General features: G+C 32.9%; 2 protein-coding genes across 2 annotated transcripts; both read right to left on the bottom strand.

Moving 5' to 3' along the window:
- Nucleotides 1-216: 216 nt before the first annotated feature.
- Nucleotides 217-7,075, bottom strand: LOC107773675 (uncharacterized). Its single transcript, XM_075249691.1, has 9 exons — nucleotides 6,940-7,075; nucleotides 6,682-6,804; nucleotides 3,948-4,028; nucleotides 3,763-3,851; nucleotides 3,574-3,648; nucleotides 3,174-3,235; nucleotides 3,023-3,091; nucleotides 1,118-1,303; nucleotides 217-618 (listed from the first exon to the last, which is right to left on the bottom strand). The coding sequence occupies exons 2-9, from the start codon at nucleotides 6,802-6,804 to the stop codon at nucleotides 539-541; spliced, it is 765 nt and encodes a 254-aa protein (XP_075105792.1). The 5' UTR covers nucleotides 6,940-7,075; the 3' UTR covers nucleotides 217-538.
- An 11,940-nt stretch (nucleotides 7,076-19,015) lies between these two features.
- On the bottom strand, nucleotides 19,016-22,865 carry LOC107813122 (uncharacterized). Its single transcript, XM_016638337.2, has 4 exons — nucleotides 22,495-22,865; nucleotides 21,044-21,146; nucleotides 19,450-19,611; nucleotides 19,016-19,358 (listed from the first exon to the last, which is right to left on the bottom strand). The coding sequence occupies exons 1-4, from the start codon at nucleotides 22,818-22,820 to the stop codon at nucleotides 19,191-19,193; spliced, it is 759 nt and encodes a 252-aa protein (XP_016493823.1). The 5' UTR covers nucleotides 22,821-22,865; the 3' UTR covers nucleotides 19,016-19,190.
- Nucleotides 22,866-23,617: the final 752 nt, after the last annotated feature.

Here is a 23,617-nt window from a genome sequence, read left to right as displayed (position 1 = left end):
GTAACTGAAATTAATAACGTGAACTGCTGATAGATAATTATGCAAAGTAAAAGGTTGCCTGATACAATTTTTGTTTAGAAAAATATCAATCCACACACAACTGTATTCTAATCACTTTTTACATGGATGGGACATTTTGTTAAACACCAGACTAATCTCAATTGCCATGCAACAAAATTGAGAAGATAATAAAAGCTGATGGCTGTAAGAAGCAGATACAGTAAACAGGGTATTATTGGCAGTCCTTGGGAATGAAGTCAACACTGAATACCTGACAAACATATAAAAGAATGTGCTGCTCGCTATTGAAATTACACTTGATCAAACACCTAACCTACTTGAAAAAACATGAAAGATCTTAAGGAAAACAAAAATGCTCACCACAAGGAGGGTGGTACTGAGTTCTAATGCTAGTCTACACTGATTACATTATCAAAATAACCTAAAGTTAATACGAACAAATGAAAGAAAAACGTTGAAAAAAAAGGAGCAGGCACTCATAGAACATAATCTCTGTGTTGCTTCCAAGTTTGACCAACTAAGCAGCAACATGGATTGGTGGCCCATTAGGTCTGAATCCACGTCCCCTGCCACGAGGTCCCCTGCCACGTCCACGGCCTACAGCAAAATAAACCCTTAGGAAGAGGAAGCATGGGATCAATAAATTACAGCAATAACTACTAGTTAACCTTCCACTTGTTAGAGTAGCATTTTCTTATGTCCACTCACAATTTCTTACACTACTTCAGTAATAATGAATTTTAAAACTCATCATGCACGAGGCACAGTTACGCTAGTGGTAAAGCTCCTCTAGTGGGAAATCACTGTTAACCCCTGTGCGGAGGGGGTGGGTGGGTGTAAAATATAATTATCATCTCTTCTGTCCATTCTATACCATTTTGCTCTGAGCAACACTCTCTATAACTGGAAGCTTATTGCACTTAACACAACTCCATTAGAGGGCAAAACCAAACAAGCTGGGGAAATTTATAAACATGAACACAAAGGTTGTTAAATTTTAAAAAGGGAAGAGTGAACCAGCATTAGAAATGTCTTAGAGGAGTTATTTTAATTACTCAGAGGAACATACAACTATGCAAAGGCATCGACACCTTACCTCGGCCCTGAACAGGTGCTTCTTGGATGTAGCCACCAGCATCTTGCTGAGTGTCCAGAGCACCACCATACCCTCCTCTTCCACGCCCACGGAAGTTCCGACCCCTGCCTCGACCCCTGCCCCTGCCGTAGCTCCGATTCCGATCATACCCTCCATCATCATACTCCGCAGGCATAAAGCCATTCCCTGAATAAGATGCAGCCAGAATGTCATGAATAACCATCCTCAGTTCACATGTATGTAAATATATTTGAACATAGAGTGGGGACAGAGAACTCCACATCAATCATCACCCACTTGGTGGGGCGGTCAGGATTTTGGTGAAAGCAATTATTAGGATAGCATAAAAAAATGCATCACATTTTGAATCAATATCATGGTTTTGTAGACATCATGGTGAAAGCAAGTATTAGGATAGCATAAAAAAAATGCATCACATTTTGAATCAATATCATGGTTTTGTAGACATTTCAACAGAAACAACAAACCCAGTATAATCCCATAAGTGGGGTTTGGGAAGGGTAGTGTGTACCTTCCTTACTCTTACCTTGAACGTAGAGAGGTGGTTTCCAACAGAACCCGGCTCAAGGATTTGTAGACATTTCTGAACTATGAAAAAAGCTACTCTCTTTGTTTCAAATTTATGTGAAGCTATTTGATTGGGCACGGAGTTCAAGAAAAAAAAGAAAAGACTTTCAAACTTGTGGTGTAAAATGAGGCATATATATGTGTGTGTGTATATATATTGCGTGACTATAAATCAATTGCATAAAGGTAAATGATTTTCAAATATGGAAATGGGTCATTACTAAAAAGGAAATAGGTTCGCATAAATTGAAACGGAGGAAGTATTACAATTGACACAACATGGTTTCTCCCCTACAAGCCATTTATGAACTAAAATTATTTCTTTGCATATAATGCTCCAACCTTATGACTTGAGAATTTGGCAGAGCATTTATTTAGTACTTACCACATCATTTCATAAAAAAAAAAAAAAATTAGAGAACAACTTCAAGAAAATTGAAAGGCTAGTTCAAGACACTTTGCAAAATTAAAATACTTCTAGCACTCCCTTTCCTCCCAAACCCCCTCTCTAACATAATTCTTAGTTGACTTGGTTCATCATTCTTTTTCTTTTTCTTTTTCTTTTTTTGATGGGTGACTTGGTTCCTCATTTTTTTCCTTTGTCCTTTTTTGATAAGTAAACTTATCAAAAAGGAAAAAAGTAAGGAATTGAGGAATTCTGTCAAAGTATCAACATCATATACATTTGACATCTTACACCAGTACTAACGTAAAGATACAATCTGCTACAAACAGATTGTATTTGATCTTCTACAAGCATTCCTTTCTTCCTTCAAAAATCCTTTGCTTTCTCTGCTTCCAGATCACCCACCAAACCAAATAGCTGCTGCACCTACTTGGTGCCACTTTCTAAAATACTTACCATACATTATCAAAAAAGAAATCAAGTAAACTAATTTAATTTCACCTTAAAAATTGCACTAATGGCATGCAGTTAGTGACTTGGTTCCTCATTCTTCTGCGGAAACCTTTGCATAATTGATTTATTCCCTTATAGATGAATCCTTTTATCACAAGCCATATATGACCTAATTCCTCACTATATAGTTTTACAAAAAAGAAGCATGTGCATTAAGACATGTTAATTTCAGCCTCAACTGATAAGTTGCACATACAAAGAGTATATACACGTTACTGATTAAAAAATATGCATACACTCAATTCCATATATCCCAAAAGAAAGACTTGCACAACCAGTGAACAACCAATGCCCCAATAGAATCAAACATGTTGTGTTCGCAGAGAAGTTGCCCTGACATGTGAGTGTAAATTTACATATCAGCAGAGTTTTTACAACAATAAAGCTCAACGACGTACCTGAATAACCTCTAGACCTTCCTCTTCCTCTACCACCACGACCTCTTCCTCGACCATTAGGTGATCCATCTAAAGATCATATATTACCAAATAAATTCCATTTTGTTTCACGTGTAACCAAATTCTTATTCATTTGCACAATATAACAAACCTCCTTCATAGTCAATGTCTGTAGACACCTTCACCTGGTCAGCTGGAATTGGAGGTTGGTACCTGCCAGCACAGAGCATAGCATGACACACAGATTTTGTAAGCCAATTAGCAATTGGTCTAAGTACAAAAAGTTTGACAACACGTCTTTATGCTTATACAATAAGCAGCAATCCAAATAAAGAAAGAAATATTTATGGCTCAGGAAATATTCAAGAACTGGCATATTCAGAACGGAAAATTTGACATAGTAGGTAAAACTGAAGATAACTAGAAAGTAGGCAGATAATTTCTATATGAACGTGCTTAAGTTCTTCAGAAATACTGCTTCTTTTCCAGGAAAATGGAATAGAAGTCGAAGATGCAAAGTCCGGGAATAATTGAAAAATTAAGAAGCTCACCCGATGTTATTCTTATCCAGCTCCTTTTTAGAAAGAGTAATTGTAATCATTGAGACATGCCTGGTTGTTTCAAGACTGCAGCACAAAAAAAAACATGTACGGATATAATTAAGTTAAATGAGGGAATGGTTAAGGCAGTAGAGAATAAGACAAAAGCTCCAAGGCATAGTTTCAGTAAGATCCTCTTACGGCAGGAGGCCTTCCTCAAGGGGTTCCCATGTATCAGTAATGTCTGTGGATGTAATTGAAGTAATTTGGTGAAGACCAACAATTCTCCTCTGCATTGGAACCATGCGATCGAATCCAAAAGTCTATTAGAGATCTAATATGCAACGATCAAATGAACTACAAAGGAAAAAGTAAGCATTGTCTACCTTAATCAATTCCACAATTGTCACAGTCTTGTTGATTGCCCTGCCCATGGCCTTGAACACAATCTCATCTGATGTGTTTTCCTGCAGATTTTGCATCGAAAGTAAGAACATCAAGTATCATAAGAGAGCAGTACACATGAATCATATTATCAATAGAGATATTAAAACAATCTCATGCAAATTATGCAGCAATATGCAAGGTGTAGAAAGCTAATTAGCTTTTAAACTTTTTAAGGTTGATGCTAATTCCCATGCCCCTTTTTCCAACAGCAAAAGGGGAAAGAAGAGAATCAGCAATAAGGCAATATCTTCCCTGGTAAGCCATCTAGAAATGAAAGGTCAAAGTAGGGGTATTCATGGTTCAAAAAAATCAAACATGCACTAAGTCGGCTTGTTAACTGCATAAACCAAATGAAACAAAAATATTGACAAACGGTTTCGTTTATTCTGTTTTTGTTTTTCATTATTGCCTTTTTATCAGTGCTAAGTACTTTTTTGACTTTGGTTAACTTGTCTGCGAAGAATGTGCTCTCTTGCATCTATTTGAAGATTCTAGGCAGTATTGGAGATAGAGCAAGATTTTAAAACTGAATAAACTTGTTAAAAGAAGAAGAAACACAAAATGTTAGCGTTACATGACTAGTGAGAAGCAAATTATTATCAAGAACATATTAGACATTCTGAATTTAGCTTACCTTAAGAGTATGAGGCCTCTTACTGAAGTTACCTTTAAAAGGTTAAACTCTAGTAGAGACCTAAAATTTAATAGGCTATATTCATGAGGAGGGGATAGATTCTTCTAATGTTAACATCAAAGTCCAAACTCCAAACCGTATCAACGTAAAGAACATGTCAGTTTTTTAAGTCAGTTTGAGTCGGTTTTCTGCTGCAGAACAGTTTTTAGCTTTCCATACCCATAGGGCAAAGTACTCATTATGGGACAATAACCTCACCCACCAAAATCCAATATAAAGTTCTTAGTATGGCAATAAAACCTCACTCACCAAAATCTAGCAGTCTCTTGGTAATGTAGTTTTCACCAAACTAATACTGCTCCAGATTTAAAAGTGCTTCTTTCTCTTCCTTTTCCTTTTCCTTCTTTTTGGGGTCCTTTTTGAAATTGATGGGCAGAAGCATTGTTTCTATAAGGCTTTGGCAATATATTCACTCTTCAGCAAACTAATTGGAGAAATTCATGATTTTCTTTTCTTGGTATTTCGAGAAACTGACGTACTGGACCTTAGGATAACTAGATAACTCAGAACTCAGAAGTAACTCAGAAGCTAGAGACATCAACAAATGGACAACCAAATCTATATTCTATACAAACTAACCTATCAACCATGTAAACTCACTGTTGCTAGCCTAACACCAAAAGAAACTGGAAAGCTAGAACAGAAGGATATAACAAAGAAAACATAAGATCTTTTTAGAGAAAAAACCTGCAACAGGCTCATTTCAAGACCATACACTGAAACCCACATTACAGAAAAAAGGAAAGCTAGGAACACTAATCAAAGTACGCAATAAAGAGTAAAAAGTAAGAAATTTATCAACGAAACTGGAAGCACGCTCATTTTAAGAGCAAATAATAAAAGCCCCATTCATATTATAACTAAGAAATCTCGGAGGAACAGTGCAAACTAGGTGGATGATGCCCCACCCACCCACCCTTATCCACTTAAATACCAGTCTTTGTTTATGGCAGCGTTCGAACTCGTGACATGTTTGTCTAATCCACACATCACATGTTCCAATTTTACCACTAAACCAACGCCCTGGGGGCGTAAAAGCTGTATTATGAAAACTAAAAATAAAAGATAATTAACAGAACACAAACAGAAGCATGGAAAGCTAGGAACACTAGTTGAAGGATACCATAAAGAGCAAAAGGACAAGATTTTTATCAGAGAAATGCCTCAAGCAGGCTCATATCAAGGTTATGCAAGACTATAAAATGAAACCGTTTTGAAATATAGAAAAATATATAAATCGAGAGTGCAAACATAGAAGCATGGAAACATTAGAACACTAGCAGAATTATTCAATAAATAGCAAAAATTAAAAAATTTATCAGAGAAGCAGGCTAATTTCAAGACCGTAAATGAAACCAACATTATGAAAAATTATAGTATTGATAACAAAAGATTGTGAAACCCATTTCATTTCAAAACTTAATAATTTATCTTCTAAAACGGAACCCACATTATAAAGCAACACATTAAGAGCGCAATCACAGAAACACCTGAAGCTGGATATCTCAAGACCATAAAATGAAACCCACATTACAAAAAATTATGAGACAGAGATTATGAAACCCATTTCATTCCAATACTTAATAAGTTGACTTTTAATACGAAACCCAGATTATAAAAATAAACAAAAAACAACATTAAGAGGTCAGATATAGAAGCATGATAAGCAAAATAACTAGCATAACAATTTGAGTAAGACTTAAAAAGATAACATTTTTATCAAAGAAACACCTGAAGCAGGCTCATTTCTAGGCCACACTATGAAAACCACATTACGAAAGTCTATAAAATAGATTACTGGGAGATTATGATAACCCATTTCATTCCAATACTTAATAATTTGACTTTTAATATGAAACCACATTATTAAAAAACAAAAACAAAAGGAACCGAAACACAGCAGCATGGTAAGCAACATCATAGCACAAAACAATACGATAGATAAATAATTCTTTTAAGGAAAGAAAAGATTTTTATACCTGAAGCAAGGTCATAGCGTAGGTAATATAGCTTCTCATGCGGCCTTGGCTGGTGATACGAATCTCATTTGCATCAATGGGTGTTTCTACTCTTGGCTTTTCCACCTTCTGGTACCGATCCATCTATTATTAATAACAACAAATCAAGTCAAAAATCCAAAGAAGAAATTACTACTATTTCAGAAGAAAGAACACAAATTTGGAATTGTTAGGAGTGTAAAATGGAAGCTAGGGTTTGAGAGATGGGATCTGGAATACCTTTTGTTGTTGTTGAGAATAAGGATAAGATAGTAGGAGTTGTTCTTTGGCGAAGGAAGAGCAGTCTTGTTCGGCTTTGTTACGCCCCCTGACCGTTTACAGCGAGCGAACTTGGGGGGATTATTTATACTCCCGGTTTCTTAGCTGCCCTAACTGCATTCAACCGGTCTAATCGGTTTTTACTTGGGTTTTTCTTCTTTTCCTTTTTTTTTTTCCTTCGGTAGAGAAATGCTGCCTCCGTTCCAATTCATGTGAACCTGTTTGATTGGTACGAAGTTTAAGAAAAAAAAAAAAAAATTATGATCCTAAACATGTTAGAATAGGGTCCAGAGTACTTATATGGTTATAAAAACTTCTCATTAAGGGTAAAATTAAAAAGTTAAGCTAAATTATTTCCAAATTTAAAAAGGGGTCATTCCGGTTAGAATGGACCAAAAAGTAAATACGTTCACCCAAACTGGAACGCAGGGAGTATTAACTTTTAAAATTGTAACCTTAAGAAACATAGTAGTATAATATTTGCGTGGCTTTAAAAACTCATTAAAAGTGAATTGAGATATTTAAATTATATATTTTTTTAATATTTATTTTGGTTCGTGAAAGACTATTTGATATTTGTTTTTTTTAAAGAACAGAGATGCATTTGTGTTCTGTTTTTAGAGAACTTCTCCAAATATTTTTATTCAAAGGGGAATCGTTAAAACTTGATATCATATGTTCTCAAATCTCAAGGTCCCTTTTCTTCTCATTTCCCCCCCTCTTTTTGTTGTTCAAAAGGTGTTACAAGTTGGGGGAAAATATGGGGTTCACGTTTAAGTTTGGAAATAGTGAAAACAAAACCAAGTATAGATATTTATTAACCAAAACAATATTCTAATGGGGGAAGAAAATGTCTACTGCATTCGGGAAATATATAAAAGGACTATTCAAGAGTTGTTTTAGTACCGTTCGTTAGACGTGCAACCACATGATTTTATAATCCTACCATACTAAAGCTAGCAGGGACGAATGCAGCATACTGCATACGAGTGTCAGACTTCAACTGAACCTAGTAAATATTATTATATTGTATTTGTAAAATAATTTTGGAGAAGAAAAATAACTTATAAATAGAAATGTAGAAGAAACAGAATTTAATCCGAGTCCACTGAATTCACAGTGTTTTCTTAAGGAACTTAATCATCTCCTAGTACCCGAGGTTGTGGATTATTTCCTCCCATGATAGAACAAATTACACACTGGTGTAGCGGTGCTTCAAACCCCAGTGTTTCAGCGAACACAAATGACGGCAGCAAATCACACTTACGTTATTTGTTTTGTGTAAGAAAACAATGCAGAAAGGAAGAGGAGAACTCAGAAATTTCGTATGAAAAATCTAAGGGAATAATGTGCTATTTATAGCCAACATGTTGAGTTTAAACGAAGAGGTGTAGCTCTTCAGAAGGTTTGTCATGACTGTTCACGTAAAACTGCCATAACGTAAATGGCTATTTACGCAAAACAAAACGGAAATTTAAAACGTGTGTTACATCTCGTACTTTAATATTAGGATAAGTCATAGTAATCCCTATGAGCTTGAAGGGATTAATATCATTCATGAGATTATAGAGGATTTGTGACTATGTTATTATAAGACCCCGTAAGTTTAACAACATTGATACCGTTAGATAAATTTTGATATGGTATTTATTTTGAGTGAGACATTTATTGTAGAAAAAAGTTTGAAAAATATGATTTTATATAGTTATTAATATTGCTACTTCTGGATATGCTTTAAATTATACACATAATATAAGAAAGTTTATGAGATTTTCTTTATTGTAAAGATAGAAATTATTTTTCTCACAAGAAAAGAAGGTTATCTTTTACCATTTTAAGAATTAAGCGTACGAAAACTTGTACTCTTTATATGAGATTAAGAAAATTATAAGTTGAGAAAATATATGTATTTTTTTTACATGAATGTTTTAATGAAATAATAATATATTTATTTATTTATATGGTACCACATGACCATGATAGTAGGGTACATAAAGTGTATTAAAAATAGATAATATTTTAAGTAATTGGAGATAATTTTTAATTATATGAATAATTTATTAATTAATAGATAAGTATTGTGTGGGCATCAATCCACGTGTAACTAGACATGCAACTCGCTAATTTAATTGTTCGCTATGTATTGAGCTTGTGCCACCTATACTTGATTGTTTATTACGTGGGGCTATTTTGTTCATTTTGTGAACATAAGACATTCTAATTAGTGCAAGTAGAGACTTAATAGATAATATATTTATATAGTGTCTTAGAGGGTTACCATTACAAGGAGTTAGTATATTATTATTTTTTAATTTTTTTTCATTGTAGAACTCCGCAAAAAAATTTCTTTGATTAAGCTTTGAATTGGGATTATTTTGTAGCACGAACGATGTTTTAAATGAAGCTCTTTTTCTCGTTTTCTCCATGTACTTGTGGGAAGGTGAGACATGGAAATGGAGGTGGAGTTACGGTCAAAACTGATTTCAGTTGTAACACTGACTCTATTGCAGCTTTCTCTTTCAATATTTCAATCTATATTTGGTAAACTAGATGATGATTGGCTCGTGCAGTAATTACAACATCGTCTTTCATCTATTTTTAAGGAGATTGTTCATGGATACAAGTAGAAATTTGGCGACAAAGGTATGTTAAGGCTATCCCGTCTTTCTTTTAGCATGATCCAAGTAACGATACGTAAACATAATAATATTTCATAAGTGGTTCTACTCTTAGCAGTTAAGGATGTCTATGTTATTCATTCCCGTAAAGTAATATTCAAGCATGTCTAAGTATGTATCTAGTTCCCTATTGAGGTATTTGATAAAGATGTTAATGTTTATAATATAGTAATACATGCATCTTCATGCATATGCATTTACCACTATGCTACGACCGGTTATGCAGTTATATATTTACCACCGTGCTACGGCCGGTTGGGCAATTATATATTTACCACCGTGCTACGGCCGGTTGGGCAGTCATGCATATTCATTTATCATCGTACGACGGCCGGTCGGACAGTTACCACCGGTTGGGAAGTTATGTATCATTATTTACCACCGGTTGGGCAGTCATACATTTACCACCGTGCAATGGTCGGTCGGGCAGTTACCACTGATCAGTTGGGCAGTCATGCATCATATGATATGGATAAAAGAAATAGTCTCAAAGAGAAGCATTATATGTGTAAGTATAATAAGTATGCATATACGGTGACACTTCATAGATTCAGGTTAATTCTTATATGTCTTTAATTAATGTTGACTTATTGTTATGTTTCAGTTTCTTCCTTACATACTCAGTACATTATTCGTACTGACATCCTTTTGTTGGGGACGCTGCATTCATGCCTGCAGGCATAGGTAATCAGTTTGACGAGCCCTCATGGTAGACAAGGTTAGCGTTCAGCAAAGGACCGGTAAGACTCCACCTCTTTTGGAGTGCAGCCGAGTCTATAAGTCATCGTGTCAGAGTTTTAGCGACAGACTTATGGGTAGGTCGGTACCTTGCCCATTTGATGTCAAATAATTTTAAAGGCTTTGTAGACAGAGGTTCATTTTGTACAATATATCAGAGGCCTTGACGGCCCATATGTATTCATGTTTTAAGAAAAATGGTTCAGTGGTACAATGTTTTCCACTTACAGTTGTACATTATGAGTTATGGCTATGTTGGCTCATGATAGTTACGAAAGGAATGAGCTCAGCTAACTCAGCCTATGTATGTTCTAGTTTTGGTCGAATGATCATGAGTTAAAGAGTGGTTCGCTCGGGCCAGTGCGACACCGAGTGCCAACCACACCTCCCCAGATTTGGGGCGTGACAACACGAAGGAGAATTAAATTTCCATTAAAAAATGGATAATTTGGATTGAATAATATTATGGTAATTTTTAATATTAACAAATAAATTTGGTTCAAAAAATTAATCAATCAATCGATCATTTGACCAATCCTAATCTAAATCCGAAGACGAAGCCGAGACGAGCGAGCGACAACGACTACGGCGTGAGGCTTGCCTTCTTCTTAACTCTTTAAGAGCTAGAAGAAGAGCAATTATATATATACCCATCAAAAGTCTTTTCCTCCTCCAATATGGGACAATGTATCATTCATCCTCTTTTAAGCTAAAATAAGCTTAAAACCCCAACAATCTCCCACATGAATGGGGAATGGATATATCATGGAAATATACATGAAAACTGTGTGATTCGCAAGCAAGGATTAATCGCATCTGGATAAGTAGGTTTTCCTTTGAACTTTCCGTAGTGAACTTATGTCGGATATACTCGATCAATCGATAAATTTGATATTTTTGAACCGTCGAACTTTAGTGTATACTTATACAAACATAAGTCACACAATCAACCCTTAACCGTCTTTGATTCTCATTGTTGTGTTCGTTTCAGCTATGAACACTGCCTGGTTTCATAAGTGCATAGAGAACTGGCCTTACAAAATTCTCCTTGAAGCGGCTAACACTTCACACTTACATAGGTGATTCCTAAACATTTTATCTCGTAGATACACTATTTGATATACCCCGTATCAAATTTAGAAACCATTAAAAAGCCTTAACGTTTTATCCTTGGTACTGAACATTGTCATATCCCGAGAATGGACTAAGATTTTAGTTGACAATGTTGAACCGTCACTAATGACTTTGTTTGATTTCCTTGAACCTAGATCTTGGGATCTCTAGTCTTCTAGGTAGAGTTATCGCTAGAATGACTTGTCCTCGGCCATAGTCCCATTTCCCTAGATGATTTCTCAACTATCTCTCTAGTTAGGCCTTTCGTAAGTGGATCTGACACATTATCGCTTGAATTTACATAGTCAATCGTGATAATTCCTCTTGAGAGTAATTGCCTAACGATTTTATGTCTTCGTCGTATATGACGAGATTTACCGTTATACATAACGCTCCCAGCCCCTTCCAATTGCCGTTTGACTATCTCAATGTATGCATATTGGTGCCAACGGTTTGGGCCAAAATGGAATGTCTTCCAAGAAATTCCGGAGCCATTCAGCTTCTTCACCGACTTTATCTAAGGCTATGAACTCAGCCTCCATTGTAGAGCAGGCAATACAGGTTTATTTGGACGACTTCCAAGATATCACTCCTCCACCAATAGTGAATGCATATCCATTTGTGTACTTAGAATCAGTTGAACCGGTGATCAAATATGCATCACAATATCCCTCAATTACCGCATGATAATTACTGTAGTGCAAAGCAAAGTCCTGGGTATATTCTAAATATCCCAAAACTCGTTTTATTGCCATCCAATAAGATTGACATGGATTACACGTGTATCGACTCAATTTACTTATAGAAAAAGCTATATCTGGTCGTGTACAATTCATGATATACATTAAACATCCGAACACACGAGCATAATCCAATTGTGATATTCTTTGGCCTTTGTTCTTTGTTAGTGCAAGATTCACGTCAATTGGAGTCTTTGCAACTTTAAAATCTAAGTACTTGAATTTCCAAGTACTATCTTAATATAATGAGATTGTGACAATGCCAGACCTTGAGGAGTCTTATGGATCTTAATGCCCAGAATTAAATCAGCAACTCCCAAGTCCTTCATATCAAACTTGCTAGTTAGAATACGCTTAGTCGCATTTATGTTGGCAATGTCATTACTCATTATATCATCCACATACAAGCAAACAACGACTATGTGATTTGCAACATTTTTAATGTACACTCATTTATCACATTTATTTATCTTAAAACTATTTGACAAAATTAGTTGGTCAAATCTCGCACGCCATTGTTTGGGTGTTTTAGTCCGTAAAGGGACTTAACAAGTCTACATACCATCTTTTCTTTACCTGGAACCACAAACCCTTTAGGTTGTTCCATGTAGATTTCTCACTTTGAAGGAAAAAAATAAATTTTTCTACGATCTATTTAGATTATGTATAGGATTCATTCAACTGCTTCCATTAATTATGTTTCATTTATAATTTATATTTATTAATGTTGTCTTAAAATTACCAAGTGACTTCATTTTAGCTTGCCACTTGTCTTAACCACATGCTTCACTACTCTCCTTTTAATATAACTAGTATTAGTACCCCGCGCGATGCGCGGACAAATCATTTCAAATTGCGATGTATGTTGTTTGAATCATGTACAAATAACCTTAAAATATATATCTCTCAGATAAAAATTATATAACATGAGAATTTAATTATGAAGCAGGATATGAAATTATTGATCAAATCTCGTAGTAGACAACCAATCTTTTTAACATATATTTGTAGCAACCTAACCCCTTGATTTTAGTACTTGCATTTCGTTCCTTTGTCGATATTAAAGAATACTAAACATGTCATATTGTGATCTGTCTTGTTCGAGCACATTAGATCATATTATTTTAACAAAATTCTTACAATCACTTTATTTTTATCACAAAGTCAAATATGTCTTATTCATCACATCATTTTTACATAAATTCTTTTTTTTTGTTCTTTTCTTATAGTTATATTATTTAATATTTCATATTATCATAATATCATATAATTTTTTGTTAGCTTATGATTAAATTAATGTCTTGCTTATTATCCTTTTAATAGTATATGATAAAAATAAATGTTTTATTCTCGAAATTTGATATATTTTTATGCTTTTATCCTCTTATTCATAATATTTTAATCATTTAAATTTGCCAATAATATTTTTAAATATAATTTAATTAATTGATTTTATATATATTAAAATTAATTTAAAGTATAAGTATCCTCACACTACTTCTATTTTCTTTTTAATATACATTCTCTTCCCTACTATAAATGTTAACTAGTTTTATATTAATATTTTACCTATAACCAAAATAATGTCATATTTTGTTTTAAATTGTAACTTTTAATTAGTCTAAAATATTAATACATAAGTTATTTGATTATCATATTCCAAATGTATTGAGTTCTCTTATAATTAATTTCATATTAGATGCAGTTAAATTTTCTTTCTTTTTAGCTATAAGATAAAATTTAATTTTAATTTTCATTATTAAGATTACCAATATTAGAAATTTATTTTGTATTTTTAAAAATTTATTTAATCATAGAAAAAAACTTTCTTAATTTTATGAACACATTATTTCTAAATATTGTAATAATATTTTTACTATTATTTTAATTCTTTACGTAATATTTTTTTAAAAAAATTCATCTCAAACTCAAATAATTCTTATCATTTTATTTTCTAAACTGAACCACATTTTCAAAAAATTATGCTATGCATTCAAACTCAAACTAACTATACTCGATTCAGATATTAATCATAAGTCCTAAAATATTAATACATAAGTTATTTGATTATCATGTTCCAAATGTATTAAGTTCTCTTATAATTAATTTTGTATTAGATGCAGTTAAATTTTTGTTCTTTTTTAGCTATAAGATAAAATTTAATTTTTAATTTTCATTATTAAGGTTACCAATATTAGAAATTTATTTTGTATTTTTAAAAGTTTATTTATTCATAGGAAAAAACATTCTTAATTTTTATCACATTATTTCTAAATATTGTAATAATATTTTTACTGTCATTTTAATCCTTTATGTAATATTTTCAAAAAAAAATCTCATCTCAAACTCAAATAATTCTTATCATTTTATTTTCTAAATTGGACCGCATTTTCAAATCATTATGCTATGCATTCAAACTCAAACTAACTGCACTCGATTCAGATATTAATCACAGAAAAATATTTTCTTAATTGTTTGAACATATTATATCTAAATGTTGTAGTAATATTTTCACTGTCATTTTACTTCTTTACATAAATTTTTTTTCTTTTTTATTTTAAGATACAAATTTAATTTTTATAAAATTACCTATATTAGAAATTTATTTTATAATTTAAAATGTTATTTTATTATTGTTTTATTTTTTATAAATAAGACTTCAATTTCGTGGTATTATTCATAATTTGAGCATTTGCAGCATAGTTTTAAGAACTTTCTAATCTCAAATTCAAATAGTCTTTTCTTTTCATTTCTAATAGTAAATTTCTAATAAGTTAACATAATTTTCCTATTTTTTAATCTAATATATAGTCTTATTATGTTTTATGTGGCTTTTCATTAACTCATAACTTTATTGAATATCATTCTCAACTACTTTTCTTTAATAATATAAGATAAATATATAATCTTTTAATTATAAAATAAATATTTATTTTGTTTTAAAATTATTGCTCGAAAATTTTAAATTATTTAAAATTTAATAATATTTTTAAGTATTGTATATTTACTTTATTTTATTTTCTAAACTTATGATTTATAAATGTCCTTATATTATCTCTAATTTATTTTTATTGTTCAATATTTTTAGTTTTTGATTTTACTACTATTAGACTTGAGTTATGTGGACTTATATTATGACTTTTCTTATCATAATATAAAAAACTTTCTCATCTCAAATTTAAATAAGTTTTACACTTTTTCCTATGATAAAAAATCTTAGTTTTTTTTCTATTTATTCTTTATTATTGATTTTATATTATTCAATACCTAATATTATTACATTGTCATGTGAATTTTTATTAGCCTGTTTGAATTTAATATCTATTTTTACCACACTCATTCTAATATAATATAGATAAAAATTAAAATACTTTCTCATCTCAAATTCAAATAATTTTTATCATTCTATTTTCTTAATTGGACCATATTTTCAAAAAATTATGGTATGCTTTCAAACTTAAACTAACTAAACTCAATTCAAATATTAATCATAGAAAAATATTTTCTTAATTGTTTGAACACATTATAACTAAATGTTGTAGTAATATTTACGTATAAAATATTCGTTTGCACGATTTATCAATATTAATATGAATTTATTTTTCTCGTTATTAAAATATCTTTTGCTGATTATTTTTTTTCTTACCTTATAATTAATTTGTATACTTTATGTAAGATCTTATTTTATTGCTTGAATTTATTTAGTTTTTAAACTCAATAAATCTTTAATATCTTAAGTAATTTTTAGTTTTATTTTATATTTTAACTTACTCCAAAGTATAAATAGTCATAGGTTATCTCAATTCACGTCTTTATATATATATTTGTCACAGGTTATCTCAATTTATGTCTTTATATATATTTTTTCTATTATAGTTTTTAATTAATTTTTCACCTCCATATTTCTAGCTAACATAGAAGAAAATCTATGAGTGGATCAATATATAGATATAAATATAGATATAGATATAGATATTGATACAAATATAGATATTGATACAAATATACATATAAATTTAAATATAGATATATAGATTAGATTTGTCTAGATCTATTTAGATTATGTATAAGATTCATTAAACTACCTCCATTAATTATGTTTCTATATATAATTTCTAATTATTAATGTTGTCCTAAAATTGCCAAGTGGCTTCATTTTAGCTTGCCACTTGGCTTAACCACAATGCATACTACTCTCCTTTTAATATAATATAGATTTGACTCAAGTAAGTAAGAAAAAGCTGAAATTTTATTATTCTCAACGACCATTACATTCAGTTTGAAAAGGCCCTCAGTGAGGTAACTTTTTCCTATAAACATCTCATTCTTACTTATTACAACTTTATCAGATACAAAGACACACTTAAACCCGTTCTTAACAAGAAGTGCAGTAGAGATTACGTTCTTCCTAACTCGAGAATATGAAGGACGTTGTTCAGAGTCACCACCTTGCTAGAAGTCATTTTCAGAAATATCTTGCCACATCCTTCTATTTTGGCTGTTGCAGAATTTCCCATAGAAAGTGTCTCTTCGGGTCCAACGGGAGCATAAGTAGCAAACGCTTCTCCAACAGCACAAACATGGCGAGTTGCTATAGAATCAATCCACCATTCTTTAGGATTTTCCACCAGGTTGCATTCAGAAAGCATAACACACAAGTCGTCAATATCCTCCTGCTTTTCAACCATGATTGCTTGACCCCTTCTTCTTGTCTTTTCTTGGAGCATGACAATCTACAAATTTGTGCCCAGTTTTTCCACAGTTGTAGCAATTTCCTTTGAACCGCTTCTTGCTTTGGTTGTTTTTAGGTCCAGAAGCCTTCTTCCTCTTTCTATTATTTTGAGGAGCATCCTCAAAAATGTTTGCTCCCATTAATGTTGGGTTTCCACGACCTTTCTTTTCAGCAGCTTTGTTGTCCTCTCCGATTCTCCACCGAACAATGAAATCTTCAAGCGATATCTCCTTGCGTCTGTGTTTCAAGTAATTTTTGAAGTCCTTCCACAAAGGAGCCAATTTTTCAATATCACTGCAACTTGGAATGCTTCATTGATGACAAGGCCTTCAATGAAAATTCTATTAGTAATGATAATATAATTAATATTTTCAACATCAATATTAATTCGACTTATACCTTCAGCAAGAAGATCGTGAATAATCACTTGCAATTCCTTGACTTGGGTAATAACAGACTTGCTATCTACCATTTTGTAGTCCAAAAATTTAGCTGCAACGAATTTCTTCAACCCAGCATCTTCAGTTTTGTATTTCCTTTCAAGTGCATTCCACAATTCTTTTGACGTCTCCACATTACTATAGACGTTATACAGATCGTCCTCCAGTCCGCTAAGAATGTAATTCTTGCACAAAAAATCAGAATGCTTCCACGCCTCAGTCACGAGAAAGCTTCCATTGTTCGTCGGGCAGAACAGGAACATCTTCCTTAATGAACTTATGTAGACTTAAAGTCATCAAGTAGAAGAACATCTTGTGCTGCCACCGCTTGAAATCAATCCCGGAAATTTTTTCAGGTTTTTCTGCCGGTGCCGGTGCCAACGGCACTGTTGTTCGGCTTGTCGATGCATTGGCAGTCACCATAGGAACATTCTGGTTTCCATTCTCATTCGTCATTTCTGTAAAAGAATGACATAAACAAACATTTAATAAACGATGAAGTTTTTATATCTTCAAACTGAATAAAACTGGAGTAGAAAATCACGTAGATTTTAATCTTCATAGAGTAGAAAATCACTAGGATTTTAATCTCCGAATAACAGATAGTAAACCAAAATAGAATATACGTTAAAGTAAACAAATGGAGTAAAAGACCACGAAGGCTTTAATCTCCAAAATGAGATTAGAAAACCACAAAGGTTTTAGTATCCAGAACAGTGAGTATAACACAAATAGAAAATATTAAGTTCCTTAAGCTTGTTACTATACTGTATTTGTAAAATAATTCTGGAGAAGAAAAATAACGTTAAACATAAATGTAGAAGAAACATAATTTAATCCGAGCCCACTGAATTCACAGTATTTCCTTAAGGAACTTAATCCCCTCTTAATACCCGAGGTTGTGGATTATTTCCTCCCAGAATAGAACAAATTACACAAAACGGTACTTCAAACCCAGTGTTTCAGAGAACTCAAATGATAGCATCAAATCACACTTACGTTATTTGTTTTGTGTAAGAAAACAATGCTGAAAGGAAGCCAATATGTTGAGTTTAAACGAAGAGGTGCAACTCTTCAGAAGGTCTGTCCGAGCGAGCGAGCGACAACGACATCGCAAGGCTTGCTTTCTTCTTAATTCTTTAAGAGCTAGAAGAAAAGCAATTGTATATATACCAATTAAAAGTCTTTTCCTCCTCCAATATGTGACAATGTCCCTTTGTCAAGGAGAGAAATTCAAATATTTTATTTTTCCTCCATTTCCCATTCACCCTCTTTTAAGCTAAAATAAGCTTAAAAAATCCAACGGTAACTTCGACGCGGAGCATATATTTATGTGTAAAAGTCCACCAAAACTACAAAAACTAATAAATATGAACTCATAACTAAAAAAATACAATAGGTTCAATCCTAAAAATATTTGAGGTTAAACCTATAGAGTTTATCCTAGATCCACCTCCAAAAGCTAGGCCATAAATTGATCGAAAAAGGATTGATGCAAGGAAACATTTAGTTGACATTTGAATCTAACTTAGTTCCTAGAATTTGTGGGTATTTAACATGCGGGTTCCCAGCTCATCTACCATATCAACAACATTAGCTAAAGAGAGTTCACAATCCATTATCCATTAACTGTACAGAAATATTCATACTTAATCACTTCAGCCAGAAAACTACATTAACAACCGAATTATTTTAAACAAGATACAGATTCGTCTTTCTCAGTAATCTAACTATTGAGATAGATGCAAATAGATAGTTAAAGATCTGTGATTCACAAGAAGAAATGCAAAAGGTCATTCCTCCCGGTGTCCTGCTGGTGAATCAATGGATCGAGCACGCGTCTCCACCCGTTATAGTCCACTGCTGAGCCAGCGTCTGGTAGGGGAAACCCATTTACAAAGAAAAAGGGAGTTCCATACACACCTTTCACACAGCCATACTGAGAAAAAACATAAATGAATCAGCTAGAAGAAGTAAAAGGGGAGAAAGAACAAGGCGTCCGGCATCAGTGATAATTAACGATAATTTACCTTGAAGGAAAATCGTGTCGATTGATCAGTTTTGTAGTCAGTAAACCCAGCCTTAATCACATCATAATTTGAATTCCCAATTGCATTAGTTGAAAATCTCGCAACTTTTTCGACAACAGATGCTCTAGACAAGTTGAAAGTCGCTTTGTTGTAAAACTCTTCCTGTTCAACAATGCACCGTCAAATTAAGTACTCAAATACATGTCAAACATCGTAAATTAACAATTTTGTGCATTCAATCAGTTGACTAATCCGTGGTTCACGATCAGCCATGTTTTTCTAGGTTCTTTTGTTGCTTCAAATTATTACACTCATGCACATCTTTTAGCTCACCAATGTCTAAAAAAGTAGTGACATTTCATAGGCGTTTGGACAATATTTGAATTGAAGTTGAAAAGGAGAATTTGAATTTCTAGATGAAAATAAGTTTGTGATTCAGTTGTGTTTGCACATGAACTTCATTTGGAATAAAAGTTGTGAAAATTGAAGATTTATGAGAGGAAACTAGTATTTCACTTGAAATAACCTTCCAGAATGTCAATATTTCACTTGAAGCAAGCTCAAATACTGAAGTTCAATATTCACAAATATGTGCCAGACTAGTATAGGCAAAAAATATGTTGAACTAATATGAAGGTAATATTTCATGGCCAAACGGGTGCGGTCCCCTTTTTGAAATGTTATAGTAGCTTGTTTTTTTTTTTTGTCCGTTTTCACTTGTCTTTCACTCTGCCTTGACAAAGCTTTAATCAAATAACGAAAAGGTTTTAGGTTCACTACTTTGCTTTGACAAAGCTTTAACTACAGAACTAAGAGGTTTTTGTTCACTATAAACTGATTAGCTAGCTTCTATGCCTGAATTAAGAGGTCATTTTTCTCTCTCTCTTTCATCTTCTCGGGATTTTCTTCCACCAGGGGTGGGGGTATGAAGGGGAGGAAAAGAATTGAAGTAATAACAAGTCATAACCATCAAACAAAATTCTCCAATTTTCGGAATTTGAACATATTGCAAATTGCAATGCTTTCTTTTGAATAATTTTCTTGACTAAAAGCACTCCAGCTACAGATCAATAGTTGAAGGAACTTGAGTGATAGAAGACCTACTCTTTGAGGTAATTTACCAGGAACATAATAGGCCACACAACTAATGATGTCAAGGTTGTTTAAAGTAGAAGGAAGATGCTATGAAGCCATAAATTGAAAGTTACCTAGTCGTAAGGTTCCAAAAACATCATTTACATTGCCTATAGACACCTCAAAGTATCTTATAAACTAGAATAAGAAGTCCATGACAATAGCAAGTAACTGGAAAGTAGGAATATAAGCTAAAGGAGTAGGACTTTTGAAGCATCACGCTAAAGCATACAATAGAGCAACAAGTATATTAGGGGAAAAGAGAAAAGGAAATCAGCAGCATACACTTTCATCTTGAAAATTAAATCACAAAGAACATTAACTATCAAGGCAAAAACAAACATGGACATAGACAGAAAAATGAGAGATGCATGTATCTTTTCACTTAGAACAATGGTTTTTAACATGAGTTATTGACAGTAGTTGAGGTTCCACATACTCAGTACAGAAGTCCTCTTACCTGATGATCAAAGAAAGACTCCAGTAGCTTGTACGTGGCAGATGCATTCAACTTATTGACAACATGCAATGCGCGCGAGGTAAGAAATGCATTGTCATGGTAACTGCAGAATAGCAAGAGCAAACAAGTCAATCTCTGTCTGGTAGGATTTATTTCCAAAAGCTGAACAGGAAAACAACATATTGTCATGCATTACTCATGCAACATTTGAATCTCAACAAAAAAGAAAAAGAGGAAGAGGAAAAACGCTAGCAATTGCGTTTGTGGGAGGAAATACACACCATTTTACACAATGGTATAGCAAGTTCAAAAGAATAATGAATTTTCAAATACAGACATTGCATTAGCTAATACTTTCTAAAGATCAACATAGCAGTCGATAACTTTACTGTGCTGAAGCAAAGTTCAAAGAAGCATCATTCATGTTCATCTTAGCATGTAGATGTTAAGTAGGCAAGTTCTCGATAAAGATGACACCATCTTACATAATGCTTCAGACAGCAAATGGAGAATGAAAATATATACAGTGATATATGACCAGTGACCACAGTGTTTAACCATTACTGAAGCAATTGGATGTTCAATATATACCAAAGAGAGTAAACATATCAGATAGTCAACCAAAACATCGGCAATTTGAGCTCAAAAGATTGAGATAGAATGCAAAAGAAGTCTACATAGAAAAGAAAATTACATCAATCAGCAAAAAAGAGCCTACACTAATGAATATATCATCATTTCAGCTAACAGCAAGCAGAGATTCACCCAAAAAAATTCTCTTTTTACCTATATACAACAACAACAACAAACCCAGTGTAATCCCGCAAGTGGGATCCGGGGAGGCTAGTGTGTACGCGGCACCTTACCCCTACGTTCAAGAAGGCAAAGTAATTATAGGTTCTCACGAATTCTTGAAACTCAGTAAAGGGAGTAATAAATCGGTCAAATCATTCATATTTCCACTTAGATTAACTTCTATTCCCCTCCCTCCCCCACCCCCCACCCCTCCCCCAACACACACACACACACAAAAAAAAAAAGGGATTTAAGTTCCAGATATAAACTGAAAGTTAAAAATCAATCAACTACACCTCATTTAGCTATATGTAAAATCCTATATATCCAATAGATTCATTTCATTCCAATACCATACTCCCCATGTCCCAATTTGTGTGATACGTTTTTCTTTTTAGTTTGAAGGAACGATACATTTCTTCTATATCTAGAACAACTTCACTTTAAGATACTCACATTACCCTAATTGAAGTAATTATTAGATCACAAGTTTCAAAATCTTTTTTTAAAACTTATGTCCAGTCAAACAATATCATATAAAATGAGCCACCAGTATTTGAAGTAAGATGATAGCCAGCCTAAAATAGTCTAACTATGACAAATCAAACAATGATATTTGAAAAATAAACAACAAAAGGTGTTAGAAAAGAGCATACGGCAAAGGGAATGGATGGACAAGAAGAGAGACACGAGAACCGTATTGCTGTAGAGCTTGTTTAAGTGGGGGCCATGCGTCTCTACTGTCGGGGCAAACTGGGTCAAAGAAAGCCTCGATCAAAATTGAATCTACCTTTGGTGTTCTGTTCTCGTACCAGAAGCCATCTTGTTTGGCAGGGATCGAAATTTGATAACTTACAGAAACAAAGAGCAGGAGAAAAATCAGCAAAAGAATTGATTTGAGAAGAAAATGGGATTTCCGAAGCTCCATTTTCTTGCAAAAAGGGTTCCTCTTTTGGGTTAAGATTTTAGCAGTGTAATGCATAAGGACAGAAGTTTAATGGAATTTGATTATCACGACAAAATGTAAGGAAGATGACGATACACGTTTTTATTTTTTTTGTTTTTTGTTTTTTGGTCTTTTACGGCACGTTGAATCCAAGGTCGTGGGTTCTTGAAAATCAGAAATTTTAATAATTTAAACTAATTAACAAAAATAATGATTTTTTTTAGAAATAGAATAAACATAGGTGTGAGTGTGACAAACCTAAATAATACTCCCTCCATCCCATTTTTTTACTATTTTCATACCTATTAAGCAATTCACCTCTTAACACTAATTAATAATAAAATTGATTATATTAACCTTAGTTTAGTCATTAAAAATATAATAAATACTCCTAGGCTCTTTACTCTAAGGATAGGTTTGAAAAAAAAAGGTTAATTCTTTTTTTATATTTAAAAAAAACAAATAATATGAACCATAAAAAAACACTAAAAAATTAATTAAGTGGAGCGGAGGGAGGAGTATTCTTAAAAAAATTATATTCTCACATGTACACACACTCAAAAGTTGAAAAATGCATCCTGAAATTCACGGAAGAGTACAACAACTTAGAAAGACGAGTTGTAGTAGACGTGAATGAGATGTAACTGTTAGTATAATTAGAGGCGGATCCAGGATTTTGAGACCATGGGTGCACCACCGGCTTTAACGTAAATTTGGTGTTGTAAATAGTGTTAAAAATAATTGGTCAATAATGTGAGAACATTTAGTATTTTGACTTATTATCAATTTTAAATAGTATTAATTAAAGAGATAACTTATACATTTCTTAAATA

This window comes from Nicotiana tabacum, chromosome 1 (assembly GCF_000715075.1).
Source record: "Nicotiana tabacum cultivar K326 chromosome 1, ASM71507v2, whole genome shotgun sequence".
Lineage (NCBI taxonomy): Eukaryota > Viridiplantae > Streptophyta > Magnoliopsida > Solanales > Solanaceae > Nicotiana > Nicotiana tabacum.
This window is presented reverse-complemented; position numbering and strand designations above follow the sequence as displayed.